The sequence below is a fragment of the Passer domesticus genome, chromosome 8 (assembly GCF_036417665.1).
Source record: "Passer domesticus isolate bPasDom1 chromosome 8, bPasDom1.hap1, whole genome shotgun sequence".
NCBI lineage: Eukaryota > Metazoa > Chordata > Aves > Passeriformes > Passeridae > Passer > Passer domesticus.
The window spans coordinates 44,371,464-44,388,633 of NC_087481.1; the positions used below are offsets into that span (position 1 = coordinate 44,371,464).

Genomic DNA, 17,170 nt, shown 5'->3' on the forward strand with positions numbered 1-17,170 from the left:
AGCTGGTTATTGCCCACTGAAAGCAAATTAAAATTCCTTTGATGCTTCTGCTTTGGAAGAAGGGCGGTACTGGGTTCCTGCAGAGGGTGGCAGTGTGGTACCATCTGCGGGATCCCCGCCGCTGCTCCAGCAGCCTCCTGGCTTTGGGGACAAACGAACATCGTCCTGCCCAAGCCAGCCCGGGCCCGGGGCTCTCTGTCCTGCCACACCCACGGGAGAAAGCTGCTCCAGGTGAGCTGCATGCAGCAGCATCTGCAAACCACCATTAAATAAAAATAAATGTAATGAACGGTTGGTCAAGGCAGGCTCTGTGGGTATTTTCATTATCAGGGATGGTCATCCAAACCCCAGAAAAAGAGCAGCTGTGTAAGTTTCTAAAGAAGGTGCCTTTGCTGTGGAGCTGGTGGAAAGAAGGTTTTGCTGGCTTGGTCACCCTCGGTGAGCAGCTGGAGGCCGGCGTGCAGGCACACAGACCCTGCCCAGGGCTGGGCACGGCTCCCAAAAACCTCCCCACCTCTGGTGAAAACGTCATGGAATTCATGAACGCAATTCATTCACCTGCAGGAGTGGCGCAGGTGACATGTTACTGAAGCAAAGTTGTTTAATACCTGTGGGCTGATGTTGAAAACATGCAGAGCAAGGTAAAACTGGATTCTCTCCCCCCAGTATTGGATGCTGAGGTGACAGTGTGACGGATGTAATGGCTTGTTTCAGGAGCAGCTTTATGTAACTACAACTATTTCCTTGTCTTTAGATATCTCTTATCTAATCAGATCTCTGTATTGCATAAATAAACCTGCTTGTCTGAGTGTTCAGGTAGTTCAGAGGGAGATTTCTGGTTTTGTAAACACTATAACACTGGCTTAGTTATGCTGCACAAGCAGTTAACATGATGCTAAAACTTAGGTTAATTTTTTTTTTTCATTTTTTCTCCCTGTAATAATGAAAAGATTACCTAAGCTATGTGGAAAACGAATTCTATTATTAAGATTTTAGTGTCATGTGAAATGAAACCACTCATTACAGAACCTCCACCACAAAATTAGTTTTATTTCAGTGTAATTTATTTCCATGACAAAACCTCCATGGTGTAGTAAAATTAGGTTCTTTTCTAATATATCCTTGTGAGACTTCATATGGAATGAAGTAGTGCATTTGCACTGGTTTATTTTGAAAAGAAATTGAGACAATTATTAATATTGGGAATAGGGAAATTAGCATAATTAACATGAGTTGGGAAAATAAGGCACAGTGAGTATTCAGGGCTTTGTACAGGTCACAATCTTCAGTGATTTAATGTAAGTGAAAATTCAAGTGTTTTTATAAACCTCACATTGTTGAAACTAATGTAGTGGTGAAATAATTTTTTTAAGACAAATATCACCTGGCTGGCTCAGTTTAACCTACATCAAGTGATGTGCCTCAGAGCAGCTTAATGGAGTGAGCTAGACTGAAGCAGCAGCAAACCCAGAGTGTTTCCAGACTCCTACAGTACCAGCTTTAACTCAGAAAATGTATATTCAGGGCAAGAGACTCATGTCCTCCCTGATGTTGCTGTGGTGACCAGCACGGAGGAAAATCTGCTGCTTTGCCATGGGACTTACAGCAAGAGCTCATCAGGCAGTGTTTACACATCAGAACACCAGGGGAATATTCACATGGGGCAGCTGCTTTGGAAGCAGGCAATGGCACAAACTGAGACAGACAGTGTCTGGATCGATCTCTCCATGCTTTCTGATCCTTTGCCCTCTTGCTTGGCCGGCGTGTGCAGCCTGCAGGGCCACCCTCAGCCCAGGAGGGTTTTGCAGCGTGGAGATGCCCAAGGACATGGGCCAAACTGCTCCGGGGATAGTTAAGCTCCGCCAAGCCTGGGATATGGCCACAGAGCAGTAAAGCAGTGAACTGGCACTGCCTGTCACCCCCAGCTCTCCCTGACCACGAATGAAGCCTGTGTGTGGTGAGGGACACAGTGCTGGAGCACACTGTGCAGGAGCCACAGGCCCAGGCCAGCACAGCTCACGCCATGGTGCCATGGTGATGCCCCAAGTTTTAGCTTTTATATTTTTCGGGTTCTATTCTGCTTCAGTGTGTAAATCGAGGCTTCTTATTAGGGGTTAACAAGCTTTCTCCACAGAATATGTAGTCAAAACAATTCTTTCTCTAGCTGGGGACACAAGGACAGCTGATCCAGATCTCAGGGCCAAGAGCATAAACAACAGTGGAGCAAAGAGAGAAAAGAAGGATGGGACTTCATGGACAATTAGCTCCAATATGCTAATCGACCAAAACTATAAAAGTGTGAGACCCTGTGACCAGTCGTCCATTTTGTGGCCATTTTGGGTTGTGCTGCCCAAGGAGGATCTGTCTGAGGCCTTTTAATAAATACCTACTTTATTCTTTACCTCTGTCTAGTCTCTGGTTTAGGTCAGCCTTCACAAGGCACAGGTCTTCATTCTTGCTCAGCCCCTGCAAGGCCCTGTCTCTAAGTTTCTCCCACAAGTCATTTAAATTCTAATGGGACATTGGTTTCTTTCCAAGTAACGGCAAAAATGCTGCTCATATATCACAGTATTCCACTGCACCAAATGGGCCAGGCCTTTTCTTGTATTTATTTATCTTTTTTACAGAGAAAATAAAAATGGCCTATATGCACCCCAAATTAGAAGAGTAAAGAAAGAGGCAATCAAACAACTTAATCTTGGTTTGTTCAGGGTTTTAGGGGTTTTTTTGCTACAGCTAAGAATCTTGATTACAGCAGGGATTTTTCATTTCGGTTTTATTTTATTTTACACAAATAATCTCTTAATGAATCTCACAGCTTCTAAATGCTTGTTTCAGCAGTGATCTGGGCACAGCTGCCTGGTCTCCCCAGTAGCCAAGTGGCAGCACAGTTGATGCATCAGTGACCTAACGTGGTGGCACGCACAGAGGCAGCTAGGCTGCCATTTGTTTTGAGTTTCCAGCTCCAGGCTGAATGACCAGCACTATTTTATTCTTGTGCTGAATTTTGGCTGAAGACCTAATTTGCTCTTGAAGTCATGTTTTTTGAACTGCAGTTGAGGAGATGAAGATCAGGACTCGGGGAGCAGTGCCTGAGGGATGACTTTGCCTAGTTGGCATCAGGATTTGGTGTTTTAGGACTTTTGTTCCTTACCTTACCCTTGCCCTCCTTTTTTGTTGTCATGTAACAGTTTCTTAGAGTGTAAGGCAGACCTATAGATGTCCTTATTAAAAGGGTAATTGAGGGAAAGACTCAAGGAAGATGGTTTATTCCAGAGTAGCTTGACTGATGGATTCATGAGGATGCTGAAGGTACAGATTACCTGGGAAGGGGTAATGAAATGAGATCAAGAAGGTAAAGGAATAGTGAGCAGAACTGAATGAGCCTGGAGAGGTGAAAATTACTGGTGAAGGCACTTGTCCTTTCTTCCTAGAAATTAATGGTAAGGTTAAATTGCCTTTATTAAATCATGCTTAAGGGATGGACCACTAGACCACCAAATTCCACTAGAAAGATGAAAAATACGTGGAAAAATCCTGGTGGAGTTATCCCTTATTGGGAGACTTGTACAGATGTATGTGTAAATAAATAATTTTAATGTAAGTGCTGCATTCCTGCATTTTGCTATTCCTGTACTCCAGAGTGTAAGCTGGATAGGGAATCAATCTTATGGAACTTTTGGATTCATACCTAGGGGTAGAAAAAAAAAAGAAAGAGGAAAAATATAGGGGGAAAAAATCAACAGCTGCAATTTCCTTCAAATGAAGAATTAATAATTAGTGAGTATATGAACAATAATCTGGAACTTAAATGAGTTTCAGTTTTTAAAATGCTCCCAAATACTCTAAAAACTAAAGATTTGAAGTGTCAACTTTCAACATGTGACAAGTCAAAGTAGCTATTATTTTTTATTGTAAATCTTACTATATAAGAAATGCAGGCAAACAACATTTTCATAAATGGGTGCATTATGCAGTAGATCTTCAGCTTGTCATAGATGTCCATTTCTGTTACCATTATTATGTTCAACAGTAAGTGTATTAAATATCTGCAGGACATGTGCTAGGTCTCTGTTATTGGCAGTCATTCAGAGCAGTGATGACAGACTAAAATATAAATTATGCAACCCCAGTACACAGTATATGCTGTCAAATTTAACTTATTCTTATAGACTACATCTGGAAATAATTTAAAGGAATCTTATTACAGTTTTTTTTCTAAAGTAAAACAAGTCTTTGTACTTTAAACTTAGTTTAGCAGCATTTCATTCAGAATTTCTTAGGCATAAAAGCCCACCAAGTATAAGAAATGGAAGACACCAAATCCTCTCCAGAGAAAAGAAACAGATTAAAATCTTCAGGTGAAAAATCCTGATGTAAAAATATGAAAGGATAAAATACTTTTAGGAGAAAAGGAGAAATGAGACAAGAGAACACTTAAAAGACACAAACAAATAGATGGGGGAAGGGTGCAAAAGCAAGTGAAACATTACAAAATCAAAGAAAAAATCTTGCTGAGGCAGGAGCTGAAAGATGGGAATGGGAACTATGCAAAAAATACTAACCCAGCCTGAGGTTGGCTGGGTTTTTGTTTGTACATGCTCATGTAGCCCACCCAGGCCCCCACCCCCTCCTGAAATTCCAGGAGCTTGAATTTTAAGCAAAAGGTTACACTGGGAAAATGCATTTTCCTATTTCGTACTGCTAGGCAGGCCTGTGTCACAGCAGTAGGTAATGCTTTCCCTTGAATTCCAGACTGTTCTTTGAAACAGAATATAAAAAAAAAAATAGTAATAATGAAAAGCACACCGAGCAAAAGAGAAGCAGAATAGACTGGGGCTAATCTGCCAGCACTCAGAGAAAAAAAAAAAAATTCCCTACCACAAAGAACTCTATTGTTCCCATGTTAAGTATTTAATTTTGCCTGTATTTAAACCAAGCTGTCTTAAATTCTGGTTTTTTACGATGGGAAAGCATGTGCCAGTTACTGCAACAGTATTCAGTGGCTCCACAGAGAGTTGACCTCTGTGATTTCCAGGACCATTCAATTTTTCTCAGCCTGCTTAAACTGATTTTTGGTAGAGGAGATGGTGACCTGCCCTTTGTGGCTGGAAGATCTCACCACCTGTTCAGCTTGTAAAAAGTAGAGTTACATCAGGGAAAAAAGCCTATGAGAAATCTGAGCGATTTGGGAAATGTTGGGTGTAATGGCGGTTACCCACATATGTCCTTCTGGTTAATCTCTTTAATGAACCTCCAGCACACGCACTTTCATATAGGCTTTGTCTGTGTTGAAACTCAATTTTGTATTTGTTCTGAGCTAGAAAATTTTTATGTGCATTCTTCAGGTAGCTAACAAAATCAGGCAAATATCACTATGCAGTGCATTTCCCTGGTAGGGTGTCAAGTCAGGGAGAATCTCTTTCAATATTAGAAGAAATTCTCCTTTATTTAGCAGAAATGAGGATGCTATTAATAAAAGCAAGCTGTTATTAACAGATAGTTACTCACACAGTACTTTCAATTATTTCCTCCTACAGTCACATTCACTCACACTTGTTACCCAGTGAGGATATGGAGAGGGTTGGCATGCTGCTGTGTTTGCTCAGGCAGTTTGGCATGTTCCTAAGAGAAGAAATGGAGAGAGGAGCCTGGGTGGGACTGTCACTACACAAACATTTTTAACAGGACCAAATAATGTGATTGTTGTTGCCATAGCACTCCTGCACAGCACTTCTGCCTGTGGCTGCAGCCTGAGCACTTCTGAGTAGCACACAAAAAACCCACGGCACCCAGAGAAATTACTTCAGCTGTCTTCAAGTTTAGGTCACCACTTGAAACTTCTGCTCTCTGTATTGCAAATGATTTGAAGTGGTGAATGTTGTCTTTAAAGCAAGTGAAAAACTCTGTTTTTATTGAGCCAAGCTCAGTTTGTAAGAATGCTGTGTTTAAAATTCTTGTATATCTTCATGTGTCTGTGAAATTTCTTTGGTCATATGGAGTAAAAATTTGTGGGGAGAAAATTGTTCCAGAGTGATACAGTTTAAATGTATTGTAGTTTAGACCATAAGAGGATAAAACATCTGAAATCTCCAAAGTGTACTGACCTGGTATATTTTTACACTGTGTTGCTTGGAGAAGTTCCTTGATGCTAAAAATAATAATTTCTAACACTGTTTTCCATCTCCAAGGTTACTAAATCTTTTTAACCTGAACATAATTAAGATTATACCTACAAAATATATTTTTAGATTTTCTGTGATGTAATGTTCTATTAGATGCAGCTGAGTTAGAGGAAGTCTGCTCAATAGGAGAGAGAACAGTAGAAGTGAAATCAGTAGTTTCTACAGACAGTTGTTCTTTCTGTGGCTTTTTGCATGGGTACAAAAATTTTATTTAATGACTCACGGGTCTTCAAAGACCAGTAACAAATTTAGAAAAAGAAACTCCATGTACACCCTCAAGAAATTTGAAATCTGTGTAGGATGTTTGAAATATGACATTTTCTAATCAGTTTGAAACTGGAACTATTCACTGGGTTCACTTTTTTGGTGTTATTTTCTTGCTCCAGTGTCTTTTAAGAAGTAGACTGGAAATGAAAAAAGTGAATTGAACAGATGTGCCTGTTAGATAATTTCAGAGGGCTAAAAACTCTTTTTTTCTTTTTCTGCATGTTGTATTTTAATGTCTAAGTAAGTAATGGGTTGGTGGCGTGAGCACCTGCTGAAAGCCTGTGATCCACACTACAGAACCACTCTCCTAAAAGCCTGACAGCCGTCCTGCAGAGTATTTAAATGAATATTTGCTCACAAAGGACAGCCTTTGATTATCCATTCCTCACAGGGCCTTGCTGGGCACAGCAGGGCTGGAGCTCCCAGGGCTGAGTTGGAGCTCTGGCACAGAACCCTTTCCCAAGCCAGGCTGGTCCTGCTGCAGCTCCACCATCCCTCCCCACTAAATATCACCCAAAGCTGCATACAGCTTTCTGCTTCTCTAATGCATTTGCTGCCATACAATGAAATCTCTGCTGGAAATATCACCAGATATCTCAGTGGGTGGATAACCTTTATTCCAGGTGTGGTGAGCACATCTGGGAAAGGGGAGCACCTTAAGAATATGGTTTTGTCTGCTAATGAGAATGATTTCAGAGCCTGCTCATTTGTAACTGAGATAGTTAAGGTATCTCATTTGTGATGGGGAAAAAAAAAAAGGCAAACCACCGTGCCAGAAAGTGTGTTGTGCAAAATCTTTGGAAATGTGACAGTTTCCTTGGAAAAGAAACTTCTGTGCAGGAATTCCTTAAAAAGACAGTCAACCATATTTATCTAGTCTTTCATGAATCTTTTCAGTTGGGAATATTTTTTCAGACCTAAATCTTTCCTTCATAGGAAAAGGCATCATAGGTATTCCTGTGAATACCTATTAATATAATTTTCTTCCCTTTGTATCTTTCTTTTTGCCAAAGAATGCTTGGGAGGAATACTGAGACGACTCTCACACATACTAAAATAATGCTTAAAAATATTGAAATTTCCTACTGTAGGAAACAGCTTACTAAATGGTGAGTTAATAGAATTTATTTTATTGCTGGTGTCAGACAGGTCAGGGGTTTGAAGAGTTAATGATTTAACGACAGAATGAGGGAAACAGGGATATTTAACTTAAGAAAAAAATGTTTTCAACTTGAAAAGGCTCAGCCATCTGATGTTGCTGAGAGATGTAGAAAGGCTATTTCTAGAACCAAGACTGTTGGACAAGAATATACTTACACATTTAAGTAGGTGAAGACACTGCCGAGTTTATATGGGGAAAATACTGACAATACAAATGACAGTTTAAACTGGATGCCAAGTTGGAGATGTGCTCATGGGAAAAGTGGATGAAGGATGCTTCCTGCATGCTGAATGGTGAAAGCACACATTTTGGTACACAGAACAGCTCAAGGAGAAAATGTGCTTTGAAACGATCTGCGTATATTTAGTAAGGAGGCAGATCTGTGAGTACAACACAGTGTTGTAGTTAATAACTTGTAGTCAGTGGTGGAAAAAGGGAAAACCACTGAGGGAAATAGAAGGATTGAAAAGCCATTTACATCATGTAGTCAATATGTATAAATTTATGGATCTCAAACCAATCCTCCCTTTTAAATACATGCACAAATACTGCATTTCATAAAGTAAGTATCTCAATTTAGAATTGAGCATGAAGCTTGCCACAACTAGAACTGACCAATCTTAACCTTTTTCCCAAAATGTTTAAATCAATCCAAAGACTAAAAAATAAATAATTGCTTGCTTTAAACATATGGTTTCTTATTTTTTTTTCAGTAAATTCAAAGAGAATTGAAATAGGATGAAGAAGACTTTCTATAAAACAAAAGTACTAAAACCTGTGGAAGTCATAAATATCAGGCACCACTGATCTTGAGGTATATTATTTCCTAAAATTTGGGACTTCTTTGAAGTCTACTTTCTCAGTCTCTTGAAGTGCAAAATTAAAGAGCAGGAAACTTCTCAGAGACTAAATAAAGATGACCACACTGAAATGCATGTAAAATGAAGTCATGTAAAATGTACATAAACCCACAAGGAGAAAAATCTGGCAGTGAGAATCCCAAAGCAAGTGTGAAAATATCCAAGAGCTCTCATCTCTATAGATAGTTCTCTCATGGGCTTGCATAAGCTCAGCATGGGCATGGTGAAGTGAGGTAGGATGTAAAGAGGCCAGCACGTTTTTACAGTTGTGAAGATTTTAATAAAGAATGGTAAATAACCAATTTCATTATCTTCCTAAGCAAAGTTTACATCTGAGGCTTTCTTAGAAGGGAGAATATTTATGCTTCTAGAATACAGGAAAGCAGGTGGGTGATTTATCATGGGTTTATTTATGGCTGTGGTTAACAAACAAATGCAAATCAGAGATGATTGGGGGTTTTAAGACCTCTCCCTTTTTGCCACTGTCTTCAGATAGTCCTTCTGGATGGACGCAGTCAAATTCTCTTCTGCCATTAACTGAGTGACATCTGATGGACAATGCATCACCATGCTGCTGCTGGTTTCCTCTGTGGATGCTCACTTAATAAAGACCAAATCACTTAACAGAGGGTGAGTGGGTAGTCAAGCTGAATTCCGACATTTAAAAAGCATTTACTTTAAAGCTATTCTTTTTCATTTTACGTATGTTTTCCACATTATGTCTACTTTTGTTCTTTTGAAGAAATACTAAGATTGAGTGACAATCTGGTCTAAATATGTGCAGTTCAGTTTTTGGAAATATCTGCTTTGAGGTGCTTTGTATATTTATTTTTGCCTTAGCTACCCAGGTGCTGCATGAGAAATTCAGATTGGTCATAAAAACACTGAGATGAGCTGGAAATAAAATGGTCTCCTTTCTTCAGTCTTAAGGCAGCAGTTATTCAAGGCCCATATGAATGCTGCTAATTCACATTTTCTTATTTTCTGTCTTTAATTGACCAAGTTTGGGAGGTGCTCTGCATGTTAGATGGGGCAATTGGAACTCACTATCTTCCCTTATCAATTCATTATATAGTTATCACTTATTGTTCTGACACTCCCTTTTTTCCTTTCTTGTTATATCCTCTCAGAGCTTTGAGGATATTTTTTTCTGTGTTTTTATTCCCTTTTTCTTTCTTCTACTGGAGTACCTTTTCATAAACCTCAACTATTTCTTTTTATAGAGCTCCTTTCTCTTCTAGGTATTGGAGACCCCATAATATTGAACATCAGACTAAAGGTGTTGTTAGTTGTTCCCATGGGCTTCCTGCCCTGGGAGCATTGGAATGTTAGAAATTTTTGCTTCAGGGAACCATTATTAGGGATTTTCTGCAGTTCCTGTCTGATAAAATCAAAAGATACAAAGAGATGCAAACTGTAAATAAAAGATAAAAAGACTTGAAAATACCACTAGCACTTGTGCATTTGCTAAAAACCAATAATAATAGCTATGCCTAGCTCTGTTTGCCGTTGCTTGGAAGGAAAAACAAGAGGTTTGTTGCCAGCAGGGAAGTACCCATGTCCTGGATAAATACAATGACTAACAATCTGAGCAGCAGATTTTTGGGGCAGGGTGTTGCTTATGATTGGGACTGTGACGGTTTTGTTAAAATTACCTGTAAGACTGTAAATGTGGTTTATCATATTTAGAGTGATATGGGTAAAGTACCAAGTACATTAAATAACCTGAACAGAAAGAGCAACTGGTGTTTTGTTCACCAGTAAATGAGCAATAACATGTTTCCTTTTCAGGACATACTTCTTTTTTTTTTTTACACTAAGTTGTAGAGCAGAAAAAGACTGATTGTTTTTACTTTTAGTATGTTATCGTGTCTTTGTAAGGTTAAATAAAATTAGTAATATAATTTTTAATGATATTATGAGACTTGTATTGAAAGTATATTGAACCTATAGAATAAGGCACTGCAAGCCTGTTAAAGAGTTTCACCTAATAGATAATTTGCTAATGAATATGTAAACGAGGTGGGCAGTTTAAGGTGTTAGAGAGTGGGACTTTGATACTGCTCCTTTCAAATCATGTGCCAGAGCCCATCATTCATACTGAGGCTGAGCATGGGAGTTGTCTGCATGTTTTTATGAAGTTTTTTACAACTTGAATTTTTGACAATAAGAGTGTTAACTTATTTCATTTATTGTGTAAAAATACAATTTCTCTTCAATAGAAAAACAAACCTAGCAGAATAACTAGAAAATTTATTCACTTCTACAAAGGAACAGGAACTTTTTTTTGCCAGTTTCAATGAGCATCATGAATTCTGTATTATCAGTTTTGTAGAAATCATACAAACACAGTTGAACTGTTGCTCTGCAGATGTCATCTAAGCACTTTTGTCCCTACATCACAAAAATAACAGAGATAGGCAAATCTCCATGCAGGGATCAAATCCACAAGCCTTTGTGTTTTCAGTACCATGCTCTAAGCAGCGAAGGCAGCCTCAAGGTGATAAAGGTGATAGAGAGGTTTTGGGTGACAATGCCTGTGAATAGTGATATAAATACAGCATGGAGACCTTTTCTGAAAGGACAATTACAAATATTTAAACCAAGACAAGTAAGATGATGGAAAGAAACTTAAATGCTTTTAATAGATAGTGCATTTCATAAGTTTAAGGCTAAAGAGCAATACTTGTTTGCAGCAAGATGAAGCTGAACGTCATCTCATCTTTTTACCTAAATACCAAAAGCAGATTAGTTTTCTTTTCCAAGAACTGCATTCTTAAAAGGTAATGTTCAGTGCACACAGATACTGTGTAGCTCATTGCTTGTTTGTCTGCTTCCTCAAGAGTCATCCAAGAGGTTTGCTTTACACAAAGTGTTTGGGGAATCTAAATTAAGCATTTGAACTTCAACTATTTAGAGGAACCCGGAGATGTGGGGAGGACTTGGCCTACTGTGTTGTGAAAACTGTCAGATCTGAGGTGATTGCAATGTAGGATGAGTGGGCCAAGGAGCTGGAAGCTGTAAAAAAAAATAATCTGGCACCAGGAATGGTTTTGGTTATGTGTCCTTTTTTAATGCCTGGCCTCTCTTCTCTGCCTCTCTTTCCAGAAGGAAGTTGTCCTAATCTCTTTGATTACTGTCCCTTTGCAGAGCATTCTGCTCCTTCTGGACCCAGCAACTTAACATATTCACTATTTTTCTGGAGACCTTCATCTTTCATGGTGTTTCAGAGTTGCTGGGGAAGGAGGTCTGTGTACCTTTGCTGTCCCTTTTCCCAGGGCTGCCGCCTGCTCAGTGGTGACACGAGCCAGCACACTGGGACTAAATGCCTGGGAAAGCCCAAGGACTGTTCAGCCTATCCCTCACTCAATGTTTGCATTTCTTGAAGCTGCCACTCCCCCCTGTCACTTTAACATACAGCATAATAAATTGTAATCTAAACACATACCTTCAGACCCCTAAGCAAACACAGACTTCAATATTGTTGAGTTTGGTAATGGGATGGCCTGTTTTCATTTAAAATATTTCAGATTCTTTCATAGCAATTCTTTCTGTAGAAACAAGCTACTTGTGCACCTAGTGCCTATAGGTTTGTTTTCAGGCTCCCTGACTCTCTTTTCCTATGGATGTTTCTTTCATCCATCCCAAAGATGAGAGCTTCTGGCCCTGGATTCCAGCATTATTATTTCAATCCCATCTCCTGTTTTCTGGAAATGAAGCTAGTGTTCAGTCACTCTTGCTCCTTTCCTTAGTCCCAAAATCAGCACAGCTCATCTGCAAAGTAGCAAACTCTAGAGATCTAGGAAGTTGCATAATTTTAGCCACAAACCAACACACACATGACTTGTGTAAACTTAGAGCAAAATGACTGTAAATAAGTTCTTACTATGGCTAGGAAGAATATGGATATTTAAGATGTATTTTGTTCCTCCAGATTTGCTCAGGAGATGCTCAGTTTTGTCCTGGGAGTAGAAAACTGGCACTCTGGGTTTTTTGCTATTCTTACCCACTGCTCAAGATGTGTGGAAACTACATCCTGAGTTCTCTGGTTTCCTCTTTTTATTTGTGCTTCAAGCTTCCTCCTCAGCTGTCTGGAGCCTTATCTGAGTACAAATGCCGGCCTCAGGCCTCCCTCCGGGGCAGCTCTCTTTTTTCCTCATTTTGTTTTCTTATGGAAATGACTGTGACAAAGAATCTGCTGTTGCCTTCTGCTGGTTTGTGTACTGCAGGCAGAGGTTTGCCCGAAGGCACGAGGATCAGCAGACAGAACCAAACTGCTCTAGTAAAGTGGATCTGACCCTCTGTGGAAGGGGAACTCTGCATCTCATGTCACATGAGGCTAAAAAGTTCACTCTTCCCTTTGGGCTGTGACAGAGGATGGGGAAAGTGTCATCACTGTCTCTTACACCTAAACTGAATGGCTGCAGAAGATGTAAGGCTGCCATTCCCTGACCTTGCAGCTGTGGAATACTACCCACAAGTGTACCAGTCCATCAGTTAGAGTAGATCATCCTACCACAGAACACAGAAATCTGTTCCCTGTGGCTCTGTGAATGACCTGGATATTTTTAGGTGTAGTAGACCATCACTGCTCACAGCAATTCTTCCCCACGGGGCCTTCACGTTCCAGGTAACAACTTCCTCTTGTGTGAAAACACTGCTGTGTGCTTCATGGCCACTGACTGGTAATGCATCACCCTTCCCCATAGAAGTTTCATGTGTCTCAGTTTGAAAGTGAACTTTCCTAAGGAAAAAAAATAAACAAAAACCTGTCACTGGCAGACTGCTATAAAAAAAGCTCATTGTGGTTTGTCAGATGCATTTAAAGGACTTGAAATACACGGCTCTGGGCATCCTAAGAGCTGTTCAACATGGTGTGAAATCGTATCTATTTTTCTCTGAGGGGAGCTTGTACATATCTTCCACTTGTTAAACTTGGAGTTCTCAGCTCATAGGTTAGCTCAGCTGACTGAGATTATTGAATTTCTGCCTGTAGAGACAGTGAGTCTAACCGAGAACTTGAAAAATCAGTCTTAAATTCCAACTATTTTTTAAAACTACTGTTCACTTGAGTTAATTTATTCAATGAATGGCATTTTTGTATAATTTTGTAAATATTTTATTTATTTCCCATGATGATACTCTTCCAGCAAGGATTCTTTAGAGAAGTCAGTGTGTAAGCTGGTACATAAGGACTCATACTTTTTCCAAGGTTTTGGGGGGTTTTTTAATGTATTTCTTACTGATACATCTGTGCAGTTGATATTTATTACAGTGAATAGTTTTAAATTTGCATTTATTAACTAAGCATTGCATCAACTACACTCCTATTTTTAAAATAAAATTATGTTCAAGGTGACCAACAAAATTACTTCCGCCAGGCTAAACCATCTAAATGTTGCTGTCTTGTCAATGGAAGTAAGATCAGGTCTCTCTTGCACTTCCCAGGCAAATTTTTCTCATTAAGATGACAAACACTCAGTGCCTACCTTCATCTTGTGAAACACTCCTCCTTGAGCTTTTGAACCAACAGTGACAGTAATTCACAAAGAATCTAATCACTAAAACCTAAATTATCACAGAATGACCAGGTTGGAAGAGACCTTCAAGATCACTGAGTCCAACCCATGCCCTAACACCTCAACTAAACCATGGCACTGAGTGCCACATCCAGTCTTGTTTTGAACACATCCAGGGATGGTGACTCCACCACCTCCCCAGGCAGGCCATTCCAGAACTTTAACACTCATTCCATGAAAAACTTTTTCCTAAAATCCAACCTATATTTCCCTTGATGCAGCTTGAGACTGTGTCCTCTGGTTCTGTCAGTTGCTGCCTGGTGAAAGAGACCGACCCCACCTGACTATAACCACCTTTCAGGAAGTTGTAGAGTGATACGGTCATGTATATTGTTTCATTTCATTGATCCTTATTTTTCTATTCCCAGGAAGATTATAAATGTGAATGTTGCCTTACCAGCTGGAGTAATACAGGCCAGGTCAATGTTTGTTTGTGAAGGAGAAGGAACTGATCATTGTTTGTGATGGGCTGCAGTAATGAAAGGGATTTGAAACCCCGTGTCCACAAGTAGTTCTCCAGGTCCTAGCATCAGGATCCTGCTTTTCCTGTCTCTCCTAGGGGCAAGAACACTGGAAGCTGGTGGTAGGTGCAGAGCTGGATGGTGCCCAGCCACAGAGAGAAAGTAAAAACAGCAGCTCTGAGAGGGGAGCAGGCTCTGGCACAGGCAGGGCAGAGCAGCTGGCTGCACATTCTGATGTCCTGTGCTCCAGGGACTTCTCCCCTGGGTGACCAGTAGGGAAGATGCTGGGAAGCTGATGTCCACTTCTCTGAAAAGAAAGTGAAAGAGCCAGGTTGGTTTACAACTTCCTTTGCAGTGGGAGGCTGACAGCTCTGTAGGCAGTAGTGTGGAGGCACTTGTGCCTCCTGGAATGGGACTGAATGTCATAAGCTATGGAGAAAAGTTGCTGGGACCCCTCCAGCACTGCCCTGTATTTCTTATTTGTAGTGACTCAGGATTAAAAAACGGTGGAGGGTAGGATCCCTTCAGGTCTTCCAGGCAAGAAGTCTAAAATTGGCTCTTTCACGAAGTTTCCCAGGAGATGCAGCCAGCGGTGTGAGTTCATTCTATGGGACAGGCAGGTGCAGGACATTACTTTTCAGCAGTTATTGCAACTTTGTCTCCTTTCATAATTTGGTTGAGGTTTTTTTCCTGTGGGCTGGACCTCAGATCTAGAAACAAGGAAGGTCATCTCTTCTCTGGACACTTCCTTTCGTGTATCTCACTAGTGTGCTGGGTATCTTCTCTGTCTCATGCAACTTAAGGAAAAAAAAAAAAAAAACAAACTGCAAAAAAACCCTACTCTAACAAAATACTTTCTCTCTGTAGCCACGACGCCCTTCTGGCTCCCGAGCCAGTCCTGCTCCTGGCTCCCTCGGGTAGCCCCGGGCACGCACCGCTGCCCCCGGCCCGGCGGAGAAGTCCGAGGCGCGGGTAACGCGGCAGCTCTGAGGCGATCCGCGCTCTGAGAAAAACGGGAGGTCAGCCTGCAAGTTACACGGATTGAGTCATGTAGAGTTAAACTAACCCCTCCCACAGCTATGGACCACTAAAGCGCCCGTTTTCATGAGCACCTCTCACTAAGGCAGCTCGGAGCCGGCAGAGGCTGAGAGAGGAAGGAGGGGGGAGCGCAGGAGGAGGGAGCGAGCACCGGCACTGATGGACGAGCCAAAGGGTAAGGACAGAAGCGAGCCGCCGCTCTCCCAAGGCAGCCCTCATCCCCGGCGAGGGGCGCGGGGCTCGGCGGGGAGCCCCCAGGGTGGCGGCATCCCGCGGCCGGCGCTCGGGGGAGGCTGTGCATATTCATGAGGAGCTCCTTCGGGATGTGCCAGTCAGGCGGGAGCTGCGGCTGCGGCATCCCCGAGCGGCGCGTCCCTCCCTCCGCGCCCGCGGAGCGCTGCCGGCGGTGGGCGAGGGCTCCGCGGCGGGGGCTCGCCGGGGTGGGCGCAGCCCTGCCGCAGTCCGCCCCCGGCTGACATCATCTCCCAGCCCCTGGACTCCCGGTCGCTCCTGGAGGGACAATGCCGAGTTGGGGAGCCCGGGCGGGGGCTGCGGCTGCTGGCGGTGGCCGCGGTGGAGCCGGCGGTGCGCGGGCGCTGCAGCGGGGCGGGCGGCAGCGGGAGCTCCGCGCCGGAGTTTGTCCGCGTCAGTGCCAGGGATCCCCTTCCCGCAGGAGCCGCCGCCAGTCCCGGCTGCCGCCAGCGCTGTCCCCGGCGCTCCGAGGGCGAAGGGGCGGGGAGGGCAGAGCAAAAACTCGGTGGAAGTGTTGGCTGTCAGGAGACCGCGGTGGGGAACAATGGCTCTGGGGCTGGAAGCAGCGCGGGGCTGCGTGCGAGGGGCTCTCGGGCTCGGAAGAGGAGGATTCCCCAGCCGGCAGCCTGGCAGCCCTCTGGCCTCAGCTGCGGTCCTGAGGAGCGGGGCAGGGACCCGGCAAGAGCTGCAGATGCTTATTGCTCTGTGATTTTTCTACAAGATGCATGTCTTGTACTTGGCTTTGCCTTTTATAATCAGCTGACACGGTGCACGTAGCAGCACCAGTCACAACGTTTGGCAGAAACATTTCCTAGTTTAGTATCAGCTTTTTTCTATCTGGGTGCCTTACCCTCTGTTTACAGCGCCTTCTGCAACACGGTCCGGCTTTCCGTGCTGCTGACAGCACTGCGCTCTGTGCGGGGCTTTCAAACACGAAGCAGGAACTCGGACAAATACGCAAGAGGCAGTAAACAGGGAAAATATTTGGGCAGCTAGTTTCTCGTTCAGTACCAGGTGGAAGTGTCTCATTTATCATTGTTATGACAACGGGGAAACAAAACGTGATTTCTTTTTTCCCCCTAGAATAAACAAAATGGTAAACTAGACCTTTCCAATGTTTTATCTTCACTGAATGTAATAAATGGCATTGGAGGGGCAGGAGCATTTTCTCAGTCTGACGTATATCAAAATTTAAAGCAAAGACTGGCAGAAGGAGAAGGTTAGCTCATTAGTTTATGCAGTCATGAGTGAAGCTGGAAATATTTGGAGATAATTTGCTTCTGTTGAGGAGGGAGATAAGAATAGCTTTGAAACCAGTCTTTTAAAAGTTTCATTGCAAAAATGAAATATAATGCTTGAACAGAGA

General features: G+C 42.2%; 1 protein-coding gene across 1 annotated transcript in view; it reads left to right on the forward strand.

Annotated features, from left to right (window-relative positions):
• The first annotated feature begins 15,572 nt into the window (after positions 1–15,572).
• Positions 15,573–17,170, forward strand: part of ENTPD1 (ectonucleoside triphosphate diphosphohydrolase 1) — a 29,687-nt gene continuing 28,089 nt past the window's right edge. The window contains exon 1 of the mRNA XM_064430995.1: positions 15,573–15,727. Within this exon, the coding sequence (XP_064287065.1) occupies positions 15,712–15,727 (16 nt within the window). The 5' untranslated portion in view covers positions 15,573–15,711. The remainder of the gene's footprint in view (positions 15,728–17,170) is intronic.